Source organism: Papaver somniferum, chromosome 10 (genome assembly GCF_003573695.1).
Source record: "Papaver somniferum cultivar HN1 chromosome 10, ASM357369v1, whole genome shotgun sequence".
Taxonomy (NCBI): Eukaryota; Viridiplantae; Streptophyta; class Magnoliopsida; order Ranunculales; family Papaveraceae; genus Papaver; species Papaver somniferum.
Window position 1 is genome coordinate 157970316 of NC_039367.1, and position 20430 is coordinate 157990745.

The window sequence follows — 20430 nt, forward strand, 5'->3', positions numbered from 1 at the left end:
GGAAGTAATTGATTCATAGATAAACAGTAAATTAGAGATGTACATGGGAGAACTTGGGACCTTTATTCATCCAATCTTTTTTTCCAAGTGTACGATTTGTTCGCTTCTTTTTAGTTGAATTACCGACTCTTTAATGCTTAGATTTCCTGCATTCTCTATAAATTTCACGCGAAAACGGAATAAAATTCTTTCAGTTTATAAGTATAACCATCTTCGTTATTCTCCACAGGTGCACATTCTTTTTGAGATTACATAAGGCTCTTCTTCTATATACCCCCACAATTGTTATTGATACCCCTTTATCTTCATACCCCATAAGTTTTTCTTCATACCCCATCAGATATAAAATTTCATATACCCCTAAAACTGCCATCGTTTTGCCATCACCTCCATTAAAAAAAGGGTAACTACCACCATGAAACCGTACTCAATGTATTTTTTTTAAGGAACAAGGGTCTTTGAAAAGTCCCTGAATTTTATTTATTGACTACCTCATTCAATTTCAGGTTTGAAGAATTACAAAGAAGATGTTTGAAAAACCGTACTCAATGTATTTATTCATCGTTTTGGAGTTACTGACATCACCACCTATATCTTCCAATGAACCCTTTAAAAATTGATCTTTTAATGTGTTTACTAATATTATGTTAAATCATTAGAATGCTGGATGGATTTCATTGTAGAGACGAATTAATTAGGTTATATAACTCTCCGATGTTGATTAAATCTGATTTCGCTCCGATCCTCAAAGTTTAGGAAATCAATTTCAACAATCGGTTTCAACAACTATATTTGAGATATTTATTGGTTTTCTATGTTTTCCATAACCTAAGAAAATTATGCCCTAAGGCTTTTTTTCCATGGGATGGATTCACATTATTATATGAATTTCTTTTCATTCCAATCGAGTAAACTCATGGATTGTTTAATTAGGGAAAACGTGTACTAATATTTATGTGAATTAGTAGCAATTGAGGGCTAAGTATATCAGTAGAAATTAAGGCACTGATTGAGTGATTTGGGGTTTTTATGTTTTGGATTTGTAAACAGAAGTTTTAAAGTTTCATTCGTGATTTTTATGGTATATCAGCGGTGGCTTGGCGGTGGCGAGTTTGGTCAAAGGAGACGGATGGAGGGGTATATATAACAAAATTTAAAACAATTTTAAGATTTTTGTGGTAACCGTGTTATAACTAACTTACCTAATTTGAGGGGGTATCGATAGTATTTCCGTGGGTATATAAAGGAAGAGCCTTACATAATTATCTTGACTTCGTATATTCTCATCTCACTGAGATGTTAAGTGATTCTTTAGGAAGAAATGGATAAAGGCTAATTAAATTTCAACTCATGCAATCTTTCGTGCTATCAGATCTAAACAACATTCATGACATGCAAGACAAAACATACGAACTATACTATATCGATGAAGGATGCAATTGCAGGTAGCAGCTAATGGGGGTGTAGAGAGAAATGAGTTACAGAAGCCAACTCAGATATTTCCTACTCTTTTAGAAGAACAATAATTAATTAAGTACCAAAGATGAAATGTAGCGGGCGTAGATGGAGTTGAAGAAGAAGAAGCATGAGCCCAATTAAACTCCCCATGGAGCACATCACGCTTGCATGTAAAGAAAAAAAATTGATTACAACATCCATGATGACACTAGCCCGTGCATTAATGCACGGGCATAAAACCCCTTGTTGTTTATATTCTCGTAGAAGTATCAAGGCACAATTGAACCAAAAAACCGATTTTAGAACTTAACTCAGGTACGCATACCTAAGTAGCCGGACTGAGTGTGGGTTCGCCGGTATGCATTCTGGTACGCATACCACCAACCTCAGTTGAAATTCCGGAACATGAAACTTACGCAAGTACGCATACCGGTATGCATACTTAAGTTCCCAGATTTTCACAAAACCAATCAGTACGCATACAGGTATGCATACCAGGGCTTTTCAGATATGGATAACATATATGCAAGTACGCACACTATGCTATATCCAATCATGGTTAATCGTTCTAAACTCCATTTTCAATCATTGAAACATTCTCGAAAGACGGGAATAGCTGTATCACACAAACTATTAACTTCAAAGCAATTTTCAAGTGGTCGAATTATCAATACGAAACATTCCGAGTCTACATCAAATGACTGTCTCACACAAATCATGTAAGATGTTACAAGACGATTTCCACATGATCATCTTTTTGACTTGCGTCAAGAACATAAGATGAACTTGGTTAAAGCAAAATCTTATCAAAAAATATTTCAAGAAATATGTAAGCGAGTTAAACTCAGCTCGAAATATCAAAAGTGTATAACTGAAAACTATATCGTTATACGTCTTTTGTCTCAAGAAGGAGATAGAGTAGAAATAGACTTTCTGAGTGATAGATGAGTTCAAGTCTTCACATACCTTTTGTCGATGAAGTTCCACAAGCTCGCCTTAGTAGTTCTTCGTCTTCAATCGATGAACGCCGTGAAGTCTAAAGCTCAACAACACAATCTATCCTAATCCGAGACTTAACCGTAGATAGACTAGAAATCAAAACTTATAGTTTTAGGAGCTAAACTTGACAAACAAGCTTGAGATAGCAACGCTTGCGAATTCGACCGAGCAATGCTCTAACAAGTGGACTCAAAATCCATTCAGTTGATCAGTATCACTTAAGAATTTGAACGGTTTCATTAACTTATGTGGAATGAAAATCGAAGACGCATTGAAGATCGATGAAAATTTAAGAGAAGTTGGTTTTGATAAAATCAGTAATTTTAGCTAACGTAAATTTTGGGCTGAAACATCGTCAGAATGTTTATTTGTTTTAAATAAAATTAATAAATATCATTGTAGAGTTACAAACAAGATCAAACACTGCCTTTGATTGGTAGCCTAGCAACAAGCTGGGCTCCAACACCTCTTTGAATAGCAACGCCTAATCTATGAAAAATAAAACTACCAAAACCACTACTAGCATCATTATTAACTAGACAATTCTTAAGACGCTTGAAAAAACACAACTTTCACTCTAATTTTCATATTTTAATTTTGAAATGAGTGAAAACAAATATATGAGTAATGACATTCACATGCACAAACCATTTGAATTGATACTAAAAAAAATATTAAAAAATAAAATAAAAATATCTGGGATTCAGCCTATGACCAGAGGATACATTTGATGCCAACTATATTGTCAATAGAGGCGACGCTTATTAATTATATGATTAAATGTTACATTACCCATTTTCTTTTGTTTTTTTTATTAAACATTATTAGAACAGGATGTCATTTATTTAACATTATTAGTACACCATGTCATGTGTGATTTTGGTTGCGTTCAGGATTCAGGGTTTACCATATTATTTAATAAATGTCGTTAGGAATACCGTTACGGCACGTGTTATCTTTAGTATAAAACACTTCACAAAATACCTAAGAGGTGATAGAAATGGTAAAAGAGACTCGACGTTTCTGTCAATCAATGTATTACTGAAATGGAGCAAAAGCGCGCTCATTTATACAATTGAGGGCCAACAAAATATAAGAGAGAATAAAAAAATAATAAAGGGGAAATATTGTTGATGGGTCGGACCTAATTCACTCGGTTCTGGTTGGATTTTGAGTAATAGGGTAACCATTTTACGACCCTGGTTGGATTTTGAGTAATAAGGTAACCATTTAAGACCCTAATTTGGGCACGTAAAATTCGAGAATCTAAAAGTTAATTTAGCGTCACGATTTGAAAGATACTTCTAGAAGCAAATAAGTTTTGTGCTATGAAACAAAATATATTTTTTTCTAACTTCTGGGACTTATACTTTGGACTTTGGAGAAGAAAATATAGTTCTACATTCTGACAACCAAACATACTCTCGCAAAAGTTTTTGATTCTGCTTTTGGGATTGACTCCGCTTCAGATATCCAAAGACCCAGTAAGAGGCATCTATAGGTTTACTTTATTTGGGTGCCTTTATAAGTTTTATTCTATTATAGCAACCGCTGGATGGTGGTGTTCTAGAGTCTTCTTCTTATTTATAGCCGTTGATATACCATGCATTGACCTCCAGAAAATGAAAAGTCTTTGAATATAGAGAGTCAGGTTATAAGAGAGACTTGTTTTGTTCTTTTTTTGGTGTCCTTCCCGCTGCTCAGTGTCTTCTCTTTCTCTCTCTCTCTAGAGAGAAACCCAACACTTGAGATTCTTCTCTATTTAGCAAGTAACTTCTTCTACCTTTGTTAAGTTTTCTTCATTTTGTTGATTCAGTTAGTTATTTTATATCTCTCAATTTTCAGGTTTTTTGTTTTGTTGTAAAGTTCTAGGGTTTGTGCTTGAACCGAGATTTGGTAAGTAATTTCTTCTATCTCTGTTATGTTTTCTTCATTTTGTTGATTCAGTTAGTTGTTTCAATTTTTAGGATTTTTTTCGTTGTAAAGTTCTATGGTTTGTGCTTAATTTTTAGGATTTTTAGGTGTTGATCTGTTCTTTCAACTATGATACAGAGGTTTTGTTTTGTTTTGTTTTGTGCCGACTGGCTCGAACAATATATAAAGCAGCAACAGTGTTCTTCAGGTCCTGAATTTATTAATGGAGTGGAATAAAGAAGAGGCTGCAAGAGCCATGGAATTGGCTGAGAAGAAGATGGATATCAAGGATTATGCGGGAGCTGGAACAATGGTCTTTAAAGCGCAAAAGCTATATCCAAGTATAGAAAATGCCAGTCAAATGCTAACTGTATGCGAAGTACACTGTTGTACGGAGCGCAAAATAGTTGGGACGGAACCAGACTGGTATGGCATCCTTCAGATTGGGCAAGCTGCTGACGAAGCATCCATTAAGAAACAGTTCAGAAAGCTTGCCCTCCAACTTCATCCTGATAAGAACAAGTTTCCTGGTGCAGAAGCTTCCTTTAAATTGATCGATGATGCCCAAAGGCTTCTTTGTAACCAATCAGAACGGTCAAAGTTTGATCAGAAGCTTGGAACTATGAGATCTGGTCAACAGAAGCAGTCTCAAAATCTGCCAAGTAGGAATAACTATCCTAACAAACAAGCTGGAATACATTCTAATCCAGTGGGTACTGCGCCGGTAAATATACATGGGAATTGTGGCAATGTGGCCCCAGTTTCACAGCCACCCACAATGACAAGAAGGCTTCTGTGGCTGCTACGGCACCTAAACCCAATGCAAAAGAAGACGTGAATGTCTGTGTGGAAGCCTCAATGAAAGGAAAAACTGTACCTGCTGAACCTAAACTTCAGGTACCAAGAACAGGAAAAGAGGAAGAAAATCCGACTCAGAAGAGGAAACTGGCAGTATTGAAGCTGAAAGTAGCTGCGATATGGAGGAAGAGAGTGATCATATAGCTGGACAGAATCCTGGACTCAGCAGCGGTCGAGATACTCGCAGATCATCTCGGCAAAAACATGATGTTAGTTACAAAGAGAACTTAAGCCATGACGATGATATAGGTGGAAATTCTGAGGAAGTAGCTGAAGATGATGGCAACTCTGAAGGATCTGAACCAATGGTCGTCCTTGAAGTTGCTGATCCAGATTTTTATGAGTTTGACAGGGATAAGTGTGAAGAATGCTTTGCAGTTGATCAGATGTGGGCCATGTTTGACGATTTAGATGGTATGCCAAGATTTTATGCTCGGATCAAGAAAGTATATTCGCCTTTCAAGGTGGATATCGCATGGTTGGATTTTGTTGCTGGGGATCTGGGTGAGACTGCTTGGAAGAGAAGTGGGTTACCCGTTGCCGTTGGTAAATTCAAACACCAGAAGACGGATACAATTGAAGATATAGGTACATTCTCCCATAAGATTGTTTGGGATAAAGGTGTTCGAAATACTTACAAGATCTATCCCCATAAAGGTGAAACTTGGGCCCTTTACAAGAACTGGAACTCTAAGTGGAGCTCTGATCCAGACAACCACAGAGAGTATGAGTATGAATTTGTTGTAGTCCAGTCAGATTACACCAACGAATCAGGCATTTTGGTTACCCAATTGGCTAAGCTAAAAGGCTTTGTATGCCTTTTTAAGCCAACCAAAACCAATGGCATGTCTTCCTTTCAGATAGCATCTAATGAAATGATAAAATTCTCACACAGGGTTCCTTCATTCAGAACAAATGGTAGAGAACGAAAAGATGTCCCTGAAGGTTATTTTGAACTTGATCCTGCTTCCTTGCCCAGTAACCTTGAAGAAGTTTCTGATCACATTGACGGGAATGCTGAAACCGTTAGTGGTCAAACTAATGGTTCCTTAAAGTCCGTATCAGAGGAGAAGCCTCATATGCCGAAGAATGGTGTGACAGCAAAAGCTGAGTCTAAGATATTAAATACTCCAGATGGTGTGGCGGCAAAGGAAGAGAGAGTTCCTGAGAAAATTCCTTCTTCACCTACTTCGGCTATAGACCCTGGTTTTAAATATTGATGTACAAGGTCTGTGTTCTTTTTGATCTGCTGCTCAGGATTAGAAGTTGGTGTCTTGGAGCAATATGGGGTTTAGCAATTTATCTTTTTTTATAAGCGGTAGTCTGGGGAGAATGTCTTCCTTCAGACGGTATCCATCTCATCTGCATCTTCATGTGGCTTCTATTTTAGTCATTTGTTTCACCTCATGTCTTACTGAAGTATTATCAGTTTTAGTAGTATGTAATCAGTATGCTACCAGCATACTGTATTATGCTTTCTTACTTTAGGTTTTGCTTCAGCTCAAGTTGTACATGTGAAGACTCTGAAAATTTTCTATGAAACTTTAAAAGTTCTTTGAATTTAACTGGATGTAATACATGTGAGCAATCTTTCAGTTGGCTTTTGCAAGACCAATCTCCTAATACATGGATAGGGTTCCTATTCCTACCAAACAAGAGCAAACTTGGGGAGTGATTAACTGGGGATCAAAGATGTAAGGTGGCAGTTCACGTGTCCCTACTTTACAGATTGTGATGAGCTTGGTCATGGCACGCAGCCATGCACCAATTCTGAAATTTGATTAAACTATATCTTAACTGCAAAAGAACTAATGTTGAGCATTCGTATGTAGAGTCATTGGCCCTAGAACTGCATTCTGTACATATGCTCTCTACTCTGGTATAAATATGAATTGTGCAAGTGCGCGCTTATATATGCACTTCACTCTGCTATAATTAACTTTAACTGCAAAAGAACTAATATTGAGCATTCGTAAGTAGAGTTGTTGGCCCTAGCACTGCATTCTGCACATATGCTCTCTACCCCGGTCTAACTAGCAACTGTGCAAGTGTGCGCATATATATGCACTTTACTTTGCTACAACTTTCATGTGACGTATTGAATAAGTCACACCACAGACCCTCGTTGCAAGTTTGAAAGTAGGAATTACTGGCTATTCCAGTTCTAGCAGATCCCGTTAATGGCTAGTCCACCCGTGGAAAAGATTTAATCTCTAATCCCAAAACATGTTTTTGGACTAGATTATTTACTCTCTAGTCCAAAAACATGTTTTTGGACTATAAAGTGTATTTTATAAATTCCTAAAACACCCTTCGAGGTCTAATTAGTATCAACACATGTAAATGTTACTAGTAGTATGTTACTACGTACTAGTACTATCAATACGGTGATACTACATATTAATATGTACTGTACTAGTAGTAACAAAAATATCTTATTGTTAATAGTATACTAGTTTAGTACAGTAAAGTAGTAGTAACTAGTACTAGTAGTAAAATATGTAGTATCAATATATAACATACTACATATCAATATGTAGTATCAATATATAACATACTACATATCAATGGAGCGAAGTATATGGTGATTCAAGGGGAACCAGGTGCTGTCAATCGAGGAAAGAAGGTGAGGATTTCAACTTACCCTGCACAGAGGACAAACTAATGATAATGAACTTCCAATTCGTTGAAAACGAATCCAAAAGCAGTTGATTCTCTATCAATTTAATTTCCTTTTTGAACATCTTACCCTGCATAAACTAGGTACCCTGCATAAACTAGGTACCCTGCATAAACTGATATAGGTGTTTATAGGTGTATTCAGGACTTCTATCCAAGCTAATTAAATGTAGCTAAATGCTGGTATCTTGCGGTGATTGAAGGTAGTGGGGAAGTTTCTGTGACTGAAGGTAGTGATGGCGGGTTTGGTTGGTCATATATGAATATGGTTGATTAGTGCATATCCTCTGTGTTGTTTAAGCTTTATGAATATGGCTGTTTGGTGCATGTCCTCGGTGTTGTTTAATCTTTCATGTAAGTGAGAACTTGCTATGATGATTTTTTAAATTGCGTATGTGATCTATCGTATTTCTCAACATGTGCCTATTAAAACGTACTTGGTTGCTTTCTCCTCCTTAGTCATTCAACTTTAGGGCTTTTCGAAGCCAGTGAATGCTGCTAGGGGCAAAACCAACAACTGATGTGGAAAATTCGTTCATGTATTCATGAATTTCGGAAGTACAAATAGCCAAATACTGAAATACATCAACACAAGACATAACTAACTCCTGTCCTGCCAACTCATTTGACTCGACAAATCGAACTCTTGCTAGTACTCAAAAGTGTTGCTGAGATATGAAAGTTCTCCTTCACTTTTGCTTACTCTGACATGAAAATTATTCCTTACTTGTTGATCACATGAAGACCCAACAACTAATGTGTAATATCATTTTCCTCTTCCCTTCTGCATCAGCAACACTCAACTCCTTGCATACATCAACTTTGATTTTCACACTTTGTGTGTTTGCATGTCCTTACTTCCACCCTTTCAAAACCAATCAACTACTTTTTAGGTAGCCCAACCACCTTTTCCGAAGAAGGTGGTACCAAAAAAATTGTGGAAATTGAATAAATACCCCTCCTTTTTGGGGGTCTCCACAAATATCCCTAAAGGGTATATTTTAAGTTTTTAGGGTCTAGTTGGCACATCTAAAATTATATTAAGTCAATTCAATCTCTGTAGAGGTTGGGTTGATGTTTTCATGCATCAAAGAACATACTAGTCATTTTCATTATCCAAAAAAATACTAGTTTTTTGTAGTGGAAATGTAGGGAAGGCAAAGAGGCAGAGAGTTTCTGTTGATTAGCATCAGTAGTGTTACATGTGTAGGACCAGAATCTCGCAACGACAATATTTCAGCGAAATTATCAACAACACAATACAACAGCGTCGCAGAACAATTTCAGGAAGAATATAATAAATGACGTCAGCTAAGATCACGAGAAAGATGTGATAGTCCTGCGAAAATTAGAGAGCTTGCGAAATTAATATTTGTACGGTTGCGAGAATATCGCAAGTCATTTCCGAAAATAAAGGACAGATTAGTTGTCATCCACTATGTATTTCCCTATAAATAGTCGTTCAGTTATAAAGGAAAGGGAGATCTTTTTTGAGTAAGAAACAAGTAAATAGGAGAGAGAAAGTCTAGAGCAGAAGTCATTCTTGATTCTTTTATCTTTTCTTGTAAGAACATTCAAAGATTGATTAATAAAATTAAGAGTGTAAATCTAAAATGAGTTGAGTAATAATGAAATCATATGAGGGGTGTAGTGTAGGATTTCCTGCAACTACATAATGGCGCTAGAAACAGGGAGATTGAAGATTGAAAGTTGAAGATTGTTGTTGAGAATATTCAAATCAAGAAAGTGATTAAATAAATCAGTGAACCAGTTAAAAGAAAGATGAATAGAATTAATGAAGATGACAAAATATTGGAGTGTAATATGATAACAAAAACGATGGTTAATGAATTCCATGAAAACATCAATGGAAGAATACATAAACGAAATTTTGAAGGAAGGAAGGTTATGGCGGAAGAAAAGACATCACCCTTGAAAGATTGGGAAAAGCAAAAAATTACATTCATGGCGGCAGAAATACCAAAAGAAATTTTGAACCACACATCTCCATTGGTTATTACAGTGCCTATTACGCGAAAATAGAAGGAGACGACAACAAAATCCAAGGGAGAATGGATATTAAACAGAAATTTAATCGATACATGAAGTTCAGTGGATATAATATTTTATCATGCATTCTGTGGAATGGGATTTAAAGATGAAGAAATGTCCAATTCAACATATTTTGTTCACGGCTTTGGAAAATCCACAACAAAACCTAAAGGAGAGATAGTGGTACGAATTCCACTTGGAGAGATCGAGACATACGTAACACTATGCGTGGTGGATATGGAATCACCGTATAATATGTTGTTAGGAAGACCATGGATACATGCGATAAAAGTTGTAGTATCAACATTCCATCAATGTATTAAATTCCCCACACCAAATGGAATAGGATAAATCAGAGGAGATGTTGATAATTCGAAATTATGTCATCAAATCGAAGTAAAGCATTATGAAGGACAAGCAAAAAAGAAACAATTTCGCAGAAAGTTGGCAAAGGAAACAAAGAAAGAAGAAGAATTTAGAGTATATATGATAAGGGCAAAAGAAGACAAAGGAATACCCAGCGAAATTTCGGAAGAAGGAGAAGGACCTATGAAAACAATAAAAGAACCAACACCACCCAGTTACACTGCCGCAGAACCAACAAAAGAAATAAACGTTGGGACTATAGAAGAACCTCTAATATTGAGAATTGGAACCAAAATGGATGTGTAAGAAGAAGAAAGAACCGTTAACTTGTTGCGAGAATATAAAGATGTTTTCGCAGGAAGCATGGATGAGATACCGGGAATAGATCCATCAATTGCATGCCACAAGTTGGAGATTAACAAAAATGTGAGACCATTTAAACAGAGAATAAGAAAATTGCAACAACTTACCATTCCCAAATAGAAGAAGAACTACAGAAAATGCTGATGCGGGAATCATAAGAGAAGCTAAATACCCAGAATGGATAGAAAATATGGTCATTGTCCCAAAGAAAAACAAAGGAATCAGAATTTGCATAGATTTCACTGATTTAAACAAAGCTTGCCCCAAAGATAATTTTCCGTTACCAGATATTCCTCAAATGGTGGAATCCGCAGCGGGAAATGATAGAGTATCGTTTTTAGATGGGTACAAAGGGTATAACCAAATCCCTCTCGCTGAAGAAGATCAAGAACATACTGCTTTCTTTTCCCCTAGAGGTTTATATTGTTACACGAAAATGCCATTTGGTTTGCGAAATGCGGGAGCGACATACCAAAGAATGGTAGAGAAGGTGTTCGCAAAATGGATACACAAAACATTAGAAGTATACGTGGATGACATGTTAGTAAAAAGTAAAGAAGCTAAAGACCATGTACAGGACCTGAGGTAGATTTTTGAACAAATGCGGCAGTATAACATTAAATTGAATCCTGAGAAGTGTACTATTGGAGTTGCATCGGGAAAAATTTTAGGCTACATTGTATCAAAGGGAGGAATACAGGTTGATCCAGAAAAAGTGCAAGCATTTCGTGACATGCCAACACCAGCAACAATAAAAGATGTACAGAAGTTGAATGGGCTTCTAGCTTCGCTGGGGAGATTCATTTCGCGATCATCAGACAAATGCAAATATTTTTTCGATATACTCAAGAAGGGTGCGAAATTTAAATGGACTGATGAATGTGAAAAAGCTTTTCAGGGGATCAAAGAACATCTTATGAATACAACTATTTTACAAAAAGCAAAATCAGGAGAAAAATTATTGATCTATCTTGCGACGACGTCGCATGCATTAAGTGTTGTGTTATTGCGAGTAGACGCAGCAGTGGAGAAACCCATTTATTACATTAGCAAAACTTTTAATACTGCCGAGAAGAATTACTCAAAGATTGAGAATTTAATCTTGGCATTAGTTTATGCATCATTTAAGCTCCCCATATACTTTCAAGCGCACAAGGTAAAGGTATTAACAAAAGTACCAATTGAATCAGTGATGAAGAATTCTAAAAGATCAGGAAGAGTGGAGAGATGGAATGCACAAGTAGGCCACTTTGATATGAAATATGAAATTTTGTCTTCACCAAAATCACAAGTTGTTGCAGATTTCTTGGCAGAATTTCCTTTAGAAGAAGATGAAGCAATAGAAGAAAATTAGATAGTGAATAGAGAAGAAGAAGACAAGATTTAGAAGAAAAGAAATGATGGGATGGTAAATGGAGAAGGATCATCAAATGGAGAAGGAAATGGAGTTGGAATTGTTTTAATTTCGCCAGAAGGAAAAATGGCTTTTTCATTCAGATTGGAATTTGCATCCACTAATAATGAAACGAATATGAAGCTGTGATACATGCCTTAAAATTCGCAATAGAAATGAAACTAGAAAATGCCAGGATCACTAGTGATTCGCAGCTAGTTATTCGCCAAATAAAGGGAGAGTATACTACAAATGAACCATCCTTGAAGAAATACAAGAAGCTGGTTGAAGAATTGTCAGCGAAAATCCCAAAAATAAAATGGAGGCACATTTCAAGAAAGGATAACAGACTCGCAGACGCTTTTGCTTTCATCTCAAGCATGATGACAGATCCAACTGCGAGATGCATAAAAATACAAACACTTCTGTCACCATCAATCAATAAAGAAGAAGAAGACGTGGATGTGGATAATAGACAATGAAGAAGAAGAACAAATGAACAATATCGCAGACTGGAGAATGGAACTTCATGCATATTTGGCGAAAGGAGAAACACCAAGAAATAGATTGGAAACACACAAGTTAAAAAGCCGTGCAACGAATTATGAATTAAGAGATGGGTTGCTATACCGAAAATCCTTTAATGGACCATCACTCAGATGTTTGACACGAGAGGAAGGAGAAAAATGCTAAAAATGTTACATAGTGGGGATGCTGGCAATCATAGCGGGGAAGATCTTTGGCACATAGAGCAAAAATGCAAGGTATTACTGGCCATACATGCATGAAGATGCAAAACAAATATCAAGACGTTGCGAAGATTGTCAGCGGCATGGAAAGAAAATACATGCACCTGGAGCACCATTATCATCTTCAACCAGTGTGTGGCCTTTTGGAAAGTGGGGCTTAGATATTGTGGGACCATTTTTACCAGGTTCTGGACAAAGAATATTTAATAGTCGCAACAGATTATTTCACAAAATGGACAGAAGTGAAGGCAGTACAGCATATTCGCGACAAAGATATCTTTACATTCATATTCGAAAATATCATTTGCAGATTTGGAATTCCTGCGCAGTTGGTATCTGATAATGGGAAACAATTCGAAGGAAAGAATATAGAAATGTTACTTAATGCATTCAAGATAAAATGTGGAAAGTCTACTCCTTTGTATCCACAAGCTAATGGGAAGGTAGAAGCAACAAACAAAATAATTGAAGATATATTAAAGAAGAAATTGGAAGGACATCACAGAGCATGGTGTGAACAAGTACATAATGCATTATGGGCTTATAATACAACTAGAAGAGAAGCTACTGGAATGTCACCTTTTTGTTTAACATACGGAGTTGAAGCGGTGTTACCAACAGAAGTTGTTATTCCGACAACAAAGAGAGAAGCTTGGGAGAAAAATCTTAATGCGGGTTTGATCTTAAACAAACTTGATGAATTAGAAAAAAAAAAGAGAAAAAGCTTTACAACATATGGAGAATTATCAGAGAAGATTAGCCCGAGAATATAATAAACGTGTCAAAGTACGCGAATTTCAACCAGGAGATTTAGTTCTGAGAGAGACACCAATATATCAGCGATAAAATGGCGGAAAATTAGCGAAAAAATGGGATGGACCTTACATCATTAAGGAGATAGTTGGTATAGGAGCTTACAGATTTGTAGTTGCAGGAAATCCTACACTACACCCCTCATATGATTTCCATTGTTGATCAACTCATTTTTAGGTTTACACTCTTAATTTTATTGATAAATCTTTGAATGTTCTTACAAGAAAGATAAAGAATTCAAGAATGATCTCTGTTCTGAACTTTCTCTCTCCTATTTACTTGTTTCTTACTCAAAAAGATCTCTCTCCTTTACAACTTGAACGACTATTTATAAAGAAATACATAGTGGATGACAGCTAATCTGTCCTTTATTTTCAGGTATGGTTTGCGACATTCTCGCAACCTTACAAATGTTAATTTCGCAAACTCTCTAATTTTCGCAGAAGTATCATATCTTTCTCGTGATCTTTGCTGACGTCATTTATTTTATCATTCTTGAAATTTTTCTGCGACGCTGTTGTGCTGTGTCATTGATAATTTCGCTGAAACATTGTTGTTGCAAGATTCTGATCCTACATCTTGCCTCTTTTCATATCTTCTCTGCAAAGTAGAGAATGATGTGAGAAATGCCGCAGCTGCTTATCTTTTCATATTCTGCATTTATTACATGTATTCTTTCTTCCATTTATTTCTCGACACGTCTTTTGTAACCGTTACTTTTTAACCGCTTATATCTTTCCGTATTAATCGTGTTTATTCTCTCGAGGATAAATTCCCTATATATGTATTCCTTTTCACTCTCTTCTTCTTTCTTTTTATCTTCTCTGCAACTTCATCATTCTTCTGCAAATTCCACTATTGCAACTTTTCTTCTTTCTTCTTCAATCTTTTTAATTTCTTCTTCATCTTCATACTATTTTTTCTGCAAATCTTCATAGTTCATAATTTTCTTCGAAACAATCTCCCTGCTATTATCTTCCAGGGATTCATCAAGGTTAGTTTTTTTTTCTTTTTTATGAGTTTTGCTGAATTTGAACTTGTTTATTTCCTTATTTGATGTTGTTTATGTGATTCCCATACTCTTGTCATTTCAGCAAAAGCGCTTCCAACACTAGATTTACAGTTCAGAACCCTAACATTCCCAAGTCGCAGCATAAGGTTGTTACACATAAAAGAAAGTCTGCGAATGAGAAGGTAGTAAGAAACACTATCCTTTTATAATAACAATATTGTTGCCTCTGTTTCTTATCTGGATTGTAATTCGCAGGGTGATAAAGATGTTAATAAACCAAACAAGAAATCTCGCCACTTTAAAACTGTTCCAACTTCTGTTCCCTTCCACTTACTCATTTCTTCTAAATCTTCTGCGACATCTTCGCAAGATAAACCTTTGTCTCCAATTCGCGAAAAAGCTGCCTCAGACTTCATTTCTTCAGCTGACCTCTCAATGATTGAAACTCCCCTTGTTGATTCTGCTGTAAATGAAACCTCTTCTCTTCCCATTGAGAATGTTTCTCAACATTCTATCTCTACCAGTTCTTTACCTAAGTCTCTTCCTCTTTTGAAAGAAACCGTGGAAGGGATAGATATTGCTTTCAAAGTTTTATCTGAAGTTCTAGATGATGTCAAGAAGTCTTCTACTGATCCCATCAAGTCTAATGTTTGCAAAATTCTGAGCAAGCATTTGGGTTCCGATAGAGATGCTTCACAAACAACTTTGGAAAAAGAATGTAATGCTCTTCGTCTCGAAAATCAGAAGCTTCAGAATGTTTTACTGGATCGTGCTAATCTTCGCAAGAAGAATGATGAATTGAGGGGTATAATTTTCTTATCTGTGTCTTTAATTTGCCTTTTGAATGGTTTTATACTTCCCCTATTTAATTATCCTTGAAATCCCTCTTTAGCATGTTAAGTTTTAAACCAGAAACGAATAATGGAGAGATATCAATTTGAATCTGCTGTTGAAGAAGCTCGTATTGATAAAGAAATCTTGATGGATCAATATAACCAATTAGATAACCTCTATTCATATTCTCTTGATCATATAAATAATCTTACCAATGAAAATACCCAATTAATTCAAAGACAAGATTTATAAGTAATGAAGTATCTCGTCTTTCTTATTCTTTAACCAAAGCTAATCTAGGGATGGAAACTTTATCAGATGAGAATAAAACCTTGTCCCAAGAGAAGAGAACTTATTTAAGCAAGATGGCGATATCTTCGCAATAACTTAGTATTCTTCAAAAAGTATGTGATGTCCAAGAGCAATTTCTTCGCTCTTTGAGAAATGAACTAAAGAAGTAACAGAGTCATCTATCGCTGAAAGAGATACACTCATTCAAGGTAGAATAGCTTTAAGTGTAAAGGCGAATCAGCTTAAAGAACAATATTCCAAATTAGAAGAATCTTATTCTTCTCTTGCGAAGAAAAATGCCTTTCTTATTTCTAAAGAGAAAAATCTTCAGTCTCGACTTAAAGGTTTAGTTGGAGATAAATTTGATGACGCAGTGGATCGTTGGGAGAATAGTTGTTTGTCCTTGATTCAACACCTTATTTCGCAAAAGGAAGGTAGTCATAATAGTTTGACTGCCTTAATTATCTTTTCTTTGTCATATCTCTCTGAATTCCTTATCTTAATACAATTTTGTATTCTATTTTTCGCAGAGTCTGAGAAGAATCTTCAATCTTCTATTTCTGTTTTGGAGGTTAAATATGCCAAGATTCGCAAAGAAAATGCATTACTCGTCTCTACCTTTACTGGTTCTCGCGACCGAGCAGAAAGAAGACTTGATTATCTTGCTTATTTTAAGGATATCCAAGATAGGAATCATCAGAGAGCACTTCTTCGCCAAGTTCATCTCCGGGCTGAAGTCCTTGTAAATGACATTTTATTGTCCAACTCTCTTCCTCCTACATCAATTGATCATTTAGAAGTAGATGATGATGAAGTTCCTCGTCCTGCCGATAGTGATTATGATTACGAAAGCGGTGCAGAGGATAATTTCTTAGAAGATGAAGAAGAGGTTCCTTCTAAAGAAGCATTTTCTGGTGTTAATCAGAATGAGAAAGAAATTTCTCCTGAAGAAGTAACTACTGGCGATAATCAAGATGCTAGTCAAGGCGAAGACCAAAACCGAAATGAAGGAGAGGCTTGCGAGAATGTCGGCGAAGAATTTCTGTTATCTCCTGCTACTGAAATTAATACTGAAGCTTGAGCTTCTTATTTAGCTCTGTCCTCTTGAACTGTCCTATTTTTATTACTTTTGCGAGTTATATTTTTCAACCAACTTTGGAGTTAACTTTTCCCTTTAATATTTTGTTGATGAGAAAGATAATGCTTCTTGTGTATTGATTCTCATACTTGCCTCTCATTATCTTTCTTGCAAAAAATAATCTGTTACGAGTACTTATAAATATTTTGTTTGATCATATGGTCTTATTTTTCCTTTCTAATTAAAGGTTTTATTATGCCACCTCTTGTCATTGCGACAAAATCGCAGGACGTCCTTGCACTTTCATGCAAAAACCCATTGATCTTGCCTTAACTTTTTCTTTTGTATTATGGCCTCTTCAGGAATGTTGCGACAATATGACAGGCCTAAATATTCTTGCGAAAATAAAGTCCCATGACATTGTCTTGCGACGAAATCGCAGGACGTCTTCGCACTTTCATGCGAAAACCCATTGATCTCGTCTTATCCTTTTCTTTTGTATTATTGCCTCTTCAGGATTGTTGCACAAATATGACAAGCCTTAATATCCTTGCGAATAAAAAGCCTCATGACATTTGCGTCTTAAGACACTTATCAGCTCCCTAATGGAGGGTGCCGCCCTTATCTCCCCCCTGGTTGCCCCTTCAAGGAGGCGTACTTCTACCATACAAGGTTAGCTCCTCCCATCCAGTCTTAACAACAACCAGTTGTTTTCGCAGCCTCTTATCCCTTTTACCTATAGGGCTTATGGTTACGAGACTGCACCCTAAGTGGGGTTTTCTTCAGGCCGAGTGCAGTATAAGCCAAGACTTGTCAAGAATGGCAAGGTACGCTTCAAACGTCCCTGGCACTCTTGACTCAACCGTGTACCTCGGCGCCTTGATCAGATCTGCACTCCTTGGGAGAGTCCTTATTACCTTAGTCGCCCAACCCAAGTCATATGCTTAAGAGAATCCAAGGTGCCTCTCCCGGATGGGCTTTTACCCCAAATCTCCATGACTCAGGTTCCGGTGGCGGTGTAGCCTTTCCCTGAGCCATGCAACAGGTACCCCCTAATATGACGTACTTTAGGTCTTACATTTGCCTCTTGCGAAATTTTATTCGCGAACTAGGGTGTACGCCATAAAGGTTCGCCCCTTTCTTTTATGTCATTGTTCTGTGATTATCTCTGCGAAAATTTCGCACATCATGATCTTGTTTTGATATGAGTAATCTTGCAATTATTCTTTCAAATCCATAACTTCTCAAAGCTTCTTACGGATAATATTTTTTAAGTACAACCTGTTCCATGGTCTGTCTAATCTATGACCAACATCTCTTCCTTCTGGATCCATTAATCTATAAGCTCTGTTCCAACTATCTCCTTAATGATGTAAGGTCCATCCCATTTTTTCGCTAATTTTCCACCATTTTCTCGCTGATATATGGTGTTTCTCGCAGAACTAAATCTCCTGGTTGAAATTCGCGTATTTTGACACGTTTATTATATTCTCGGGCTATCTTCGCTGATAATTCTCCATATGTTGTAAAGCTTTTTCTCTTTTTCTTCTAATTCATCAAGTTTATTTAAAATCAAGCCCGCACTAAGATTTTTCTCCCAAGCTTCTCTTTTTGTTGTCGGAATAACAACTTCTGTTGGTAACACCGCTTCAACTCCGTATGTTAAAAAAAAGGTGACATTCCAGTAGCTTCTCTTCTAGTTGTATTATAAGCCCATACTGCATTATGTACTTGTTCGCACCATGCTCTGTGATGTCCTTCCAATTTCTTCTTTAATATATCTGCAATTGTTTTGTTTGTTGCTTCTACTTGCCCATTAGCTTGTGGATACAAAGGAGTAGATTTTCCACATTTTATCTTGAATGCATTAAGTAGCATTTCTATATTCTGTCCTTCAAATTGTTTCCCATTATCAGATACCAACTGTGCAGGAATTCCGAATCTGCAAATGATATTTTCGAATATGAATGTAAAGATATCTTTGTCGCGAATATGTGTACTGCCTTCACTTCTGTCCATTTTGTGAAATAATCTGTTGCGACTATTAAGTATCTTCTTTGTCCAGATCCTGGTAAAAATGGCCCCACAATATCTAAGCCCCACTTTCCAAAAGGCCAACACTAGTTGAAGATGACAATGGTGCTCCAGGTGCATGTATTTTCTTTCCATGCCGCTGACAATCTTCGCAACGTCTTGATATTTGTTTTGCATCTTCATGCATGTATGGCCAGTAATAACCTTGCTTTTTGCTCTATGTGCCAAAGATCTTCCTCCACTATGATTGCCAGCATCCCCACTATGTAACATTTTTAGCACCTTTTCTCCTTCCTCTCGTGTCAAACATCTGAGTGATGGTCCATTAAAGGATTTTCGGTATAGCAACCCATCTCTTAATTCATAATTCGTTGCACGGCTTTTTAACTTGTGTGTTTCCAATCTATTTCTTGGTGTTTCTCCTTTCGCCAAATATGCATGAAGTTCCATTCTCCAGTCTGCGATATTGTTCATTTGTTCTTCTTTTCATTGTCTATTATCATCACGTCCACGTCTTCTTCTTCTTTATTGATTGATGGTGACAGAAGTGTTTGTATTTTTATGCATCTCGCAGTTGGATCTGTCATCATGCTTGAGATGAAAGCAAAAGCGTCTGCGAGTCTGTTATCCTTTCTTGAAATGTGCCTCCATTTTATTTTTGGGATTTTCGCTGACAATTCTTCAACCAGCTTCTTGTATTTCTTCAAGGATGGTTCATTTGTAGTATACTCTCCCTTTATTTGGCGAATAACTAGCTGCGAATCACTAGTGATCCTGGCATTTTCTAGTTTCATTTCTATTGCGAATTTTTGCATGTATCACAGCTTCATATTCTGTTTCATTATTAGTGGATGCAAATTCCAATCTGAATGAAAAAGCCATTTTATTCCTTCTGGCGAAATTAAAACAATTCCAACTCCATTTCCTTCTCCATTTGATGATCCATCTACCAATATCTCCCATCTATTTGGTTCTGTTAATAAATCTTTTGGATCTCCATGTTCTTCTTCTACATCCATCATTTCTTCTACTGCTTCATCTTCTTCTAAAGGAAATTCTGCCAAGAAATCTGCAACAACTTGTGATTTTGGTGAAGACAAAATTTCATATTTAATATCAAAGTGGCCTACTTGTGCATTCCATCTCTCCACTCTTCCTGATCTTTTAGAATTCTTCATCACTGATTCAATTGGTACTTTTGTTAATACCTTTATCTTGTGTGCTTGAAAGTATATGCGGAGCTTAAACGATGCATAAACTAATGCTAAGATTAATTTTTCAATCTTTGAGTAATTCTTCTCAGCAGTATTAAAAGTTTTGCTAATGTAATAAATGGGTTTTTCCACTCCTGCGTCTACTCACAGTAATACAGCACTTAATGCATGCGACGTCGTCGCAAGATAGATCAATAATTCTTCTCCTGATTCTGCCTTTTGTAAAATAGTTGTATTCATAAGATGTTCTTTGATTCCTTGAAAAGCTTTTTCACATTCATCAGTCCATTTAAATTTCGCACCCTTCTTGAGTATATCGAAAA

The 20430-nt window shown here is 36.4% G+C and overlaps 1 protein-coding gene across 1 annotated transcript; it reads left to right on the forward strand.

Moving 5' to 3' along the window:
* Positions 1 to 4594: 4594 nt before the first annotated feature.
* LOC113316685 lies at positions 4595 to 6449 on the forward strand. Its single transcript, XM_026564834.1, has 2 exons — positions 4595 to 5084; positions 5269 to 6449. Exons 1-2 carry the CDS (start codon positions 4595 to 4597, stop codon positions 6447 to 6449), a joined length of 1671 nt encoding a protein of 556 aa, XP_026420619.1.
* The last annotated feature ends 13981 nt before the right edge of the window (positions 6450 to 20430 follow it).

Excerpts from the sequence above, each read along its gene's own strand:
- LOC113316685 (XM_026564834.1), top strand. The coding sequence starts at position 4,595 with ATGGAGTGGAATAAAGAAGAGGCTGCAAGAGCCATGGAATTGGCTGAG. Across the intron at positions 5,085-5,268 it reads AATACATTCTAATCCAGTGG|GTACCAAGAACAGGAAAAGA; the intron begins GTACTGCGCCGG and ends CCTAAACTTCAG.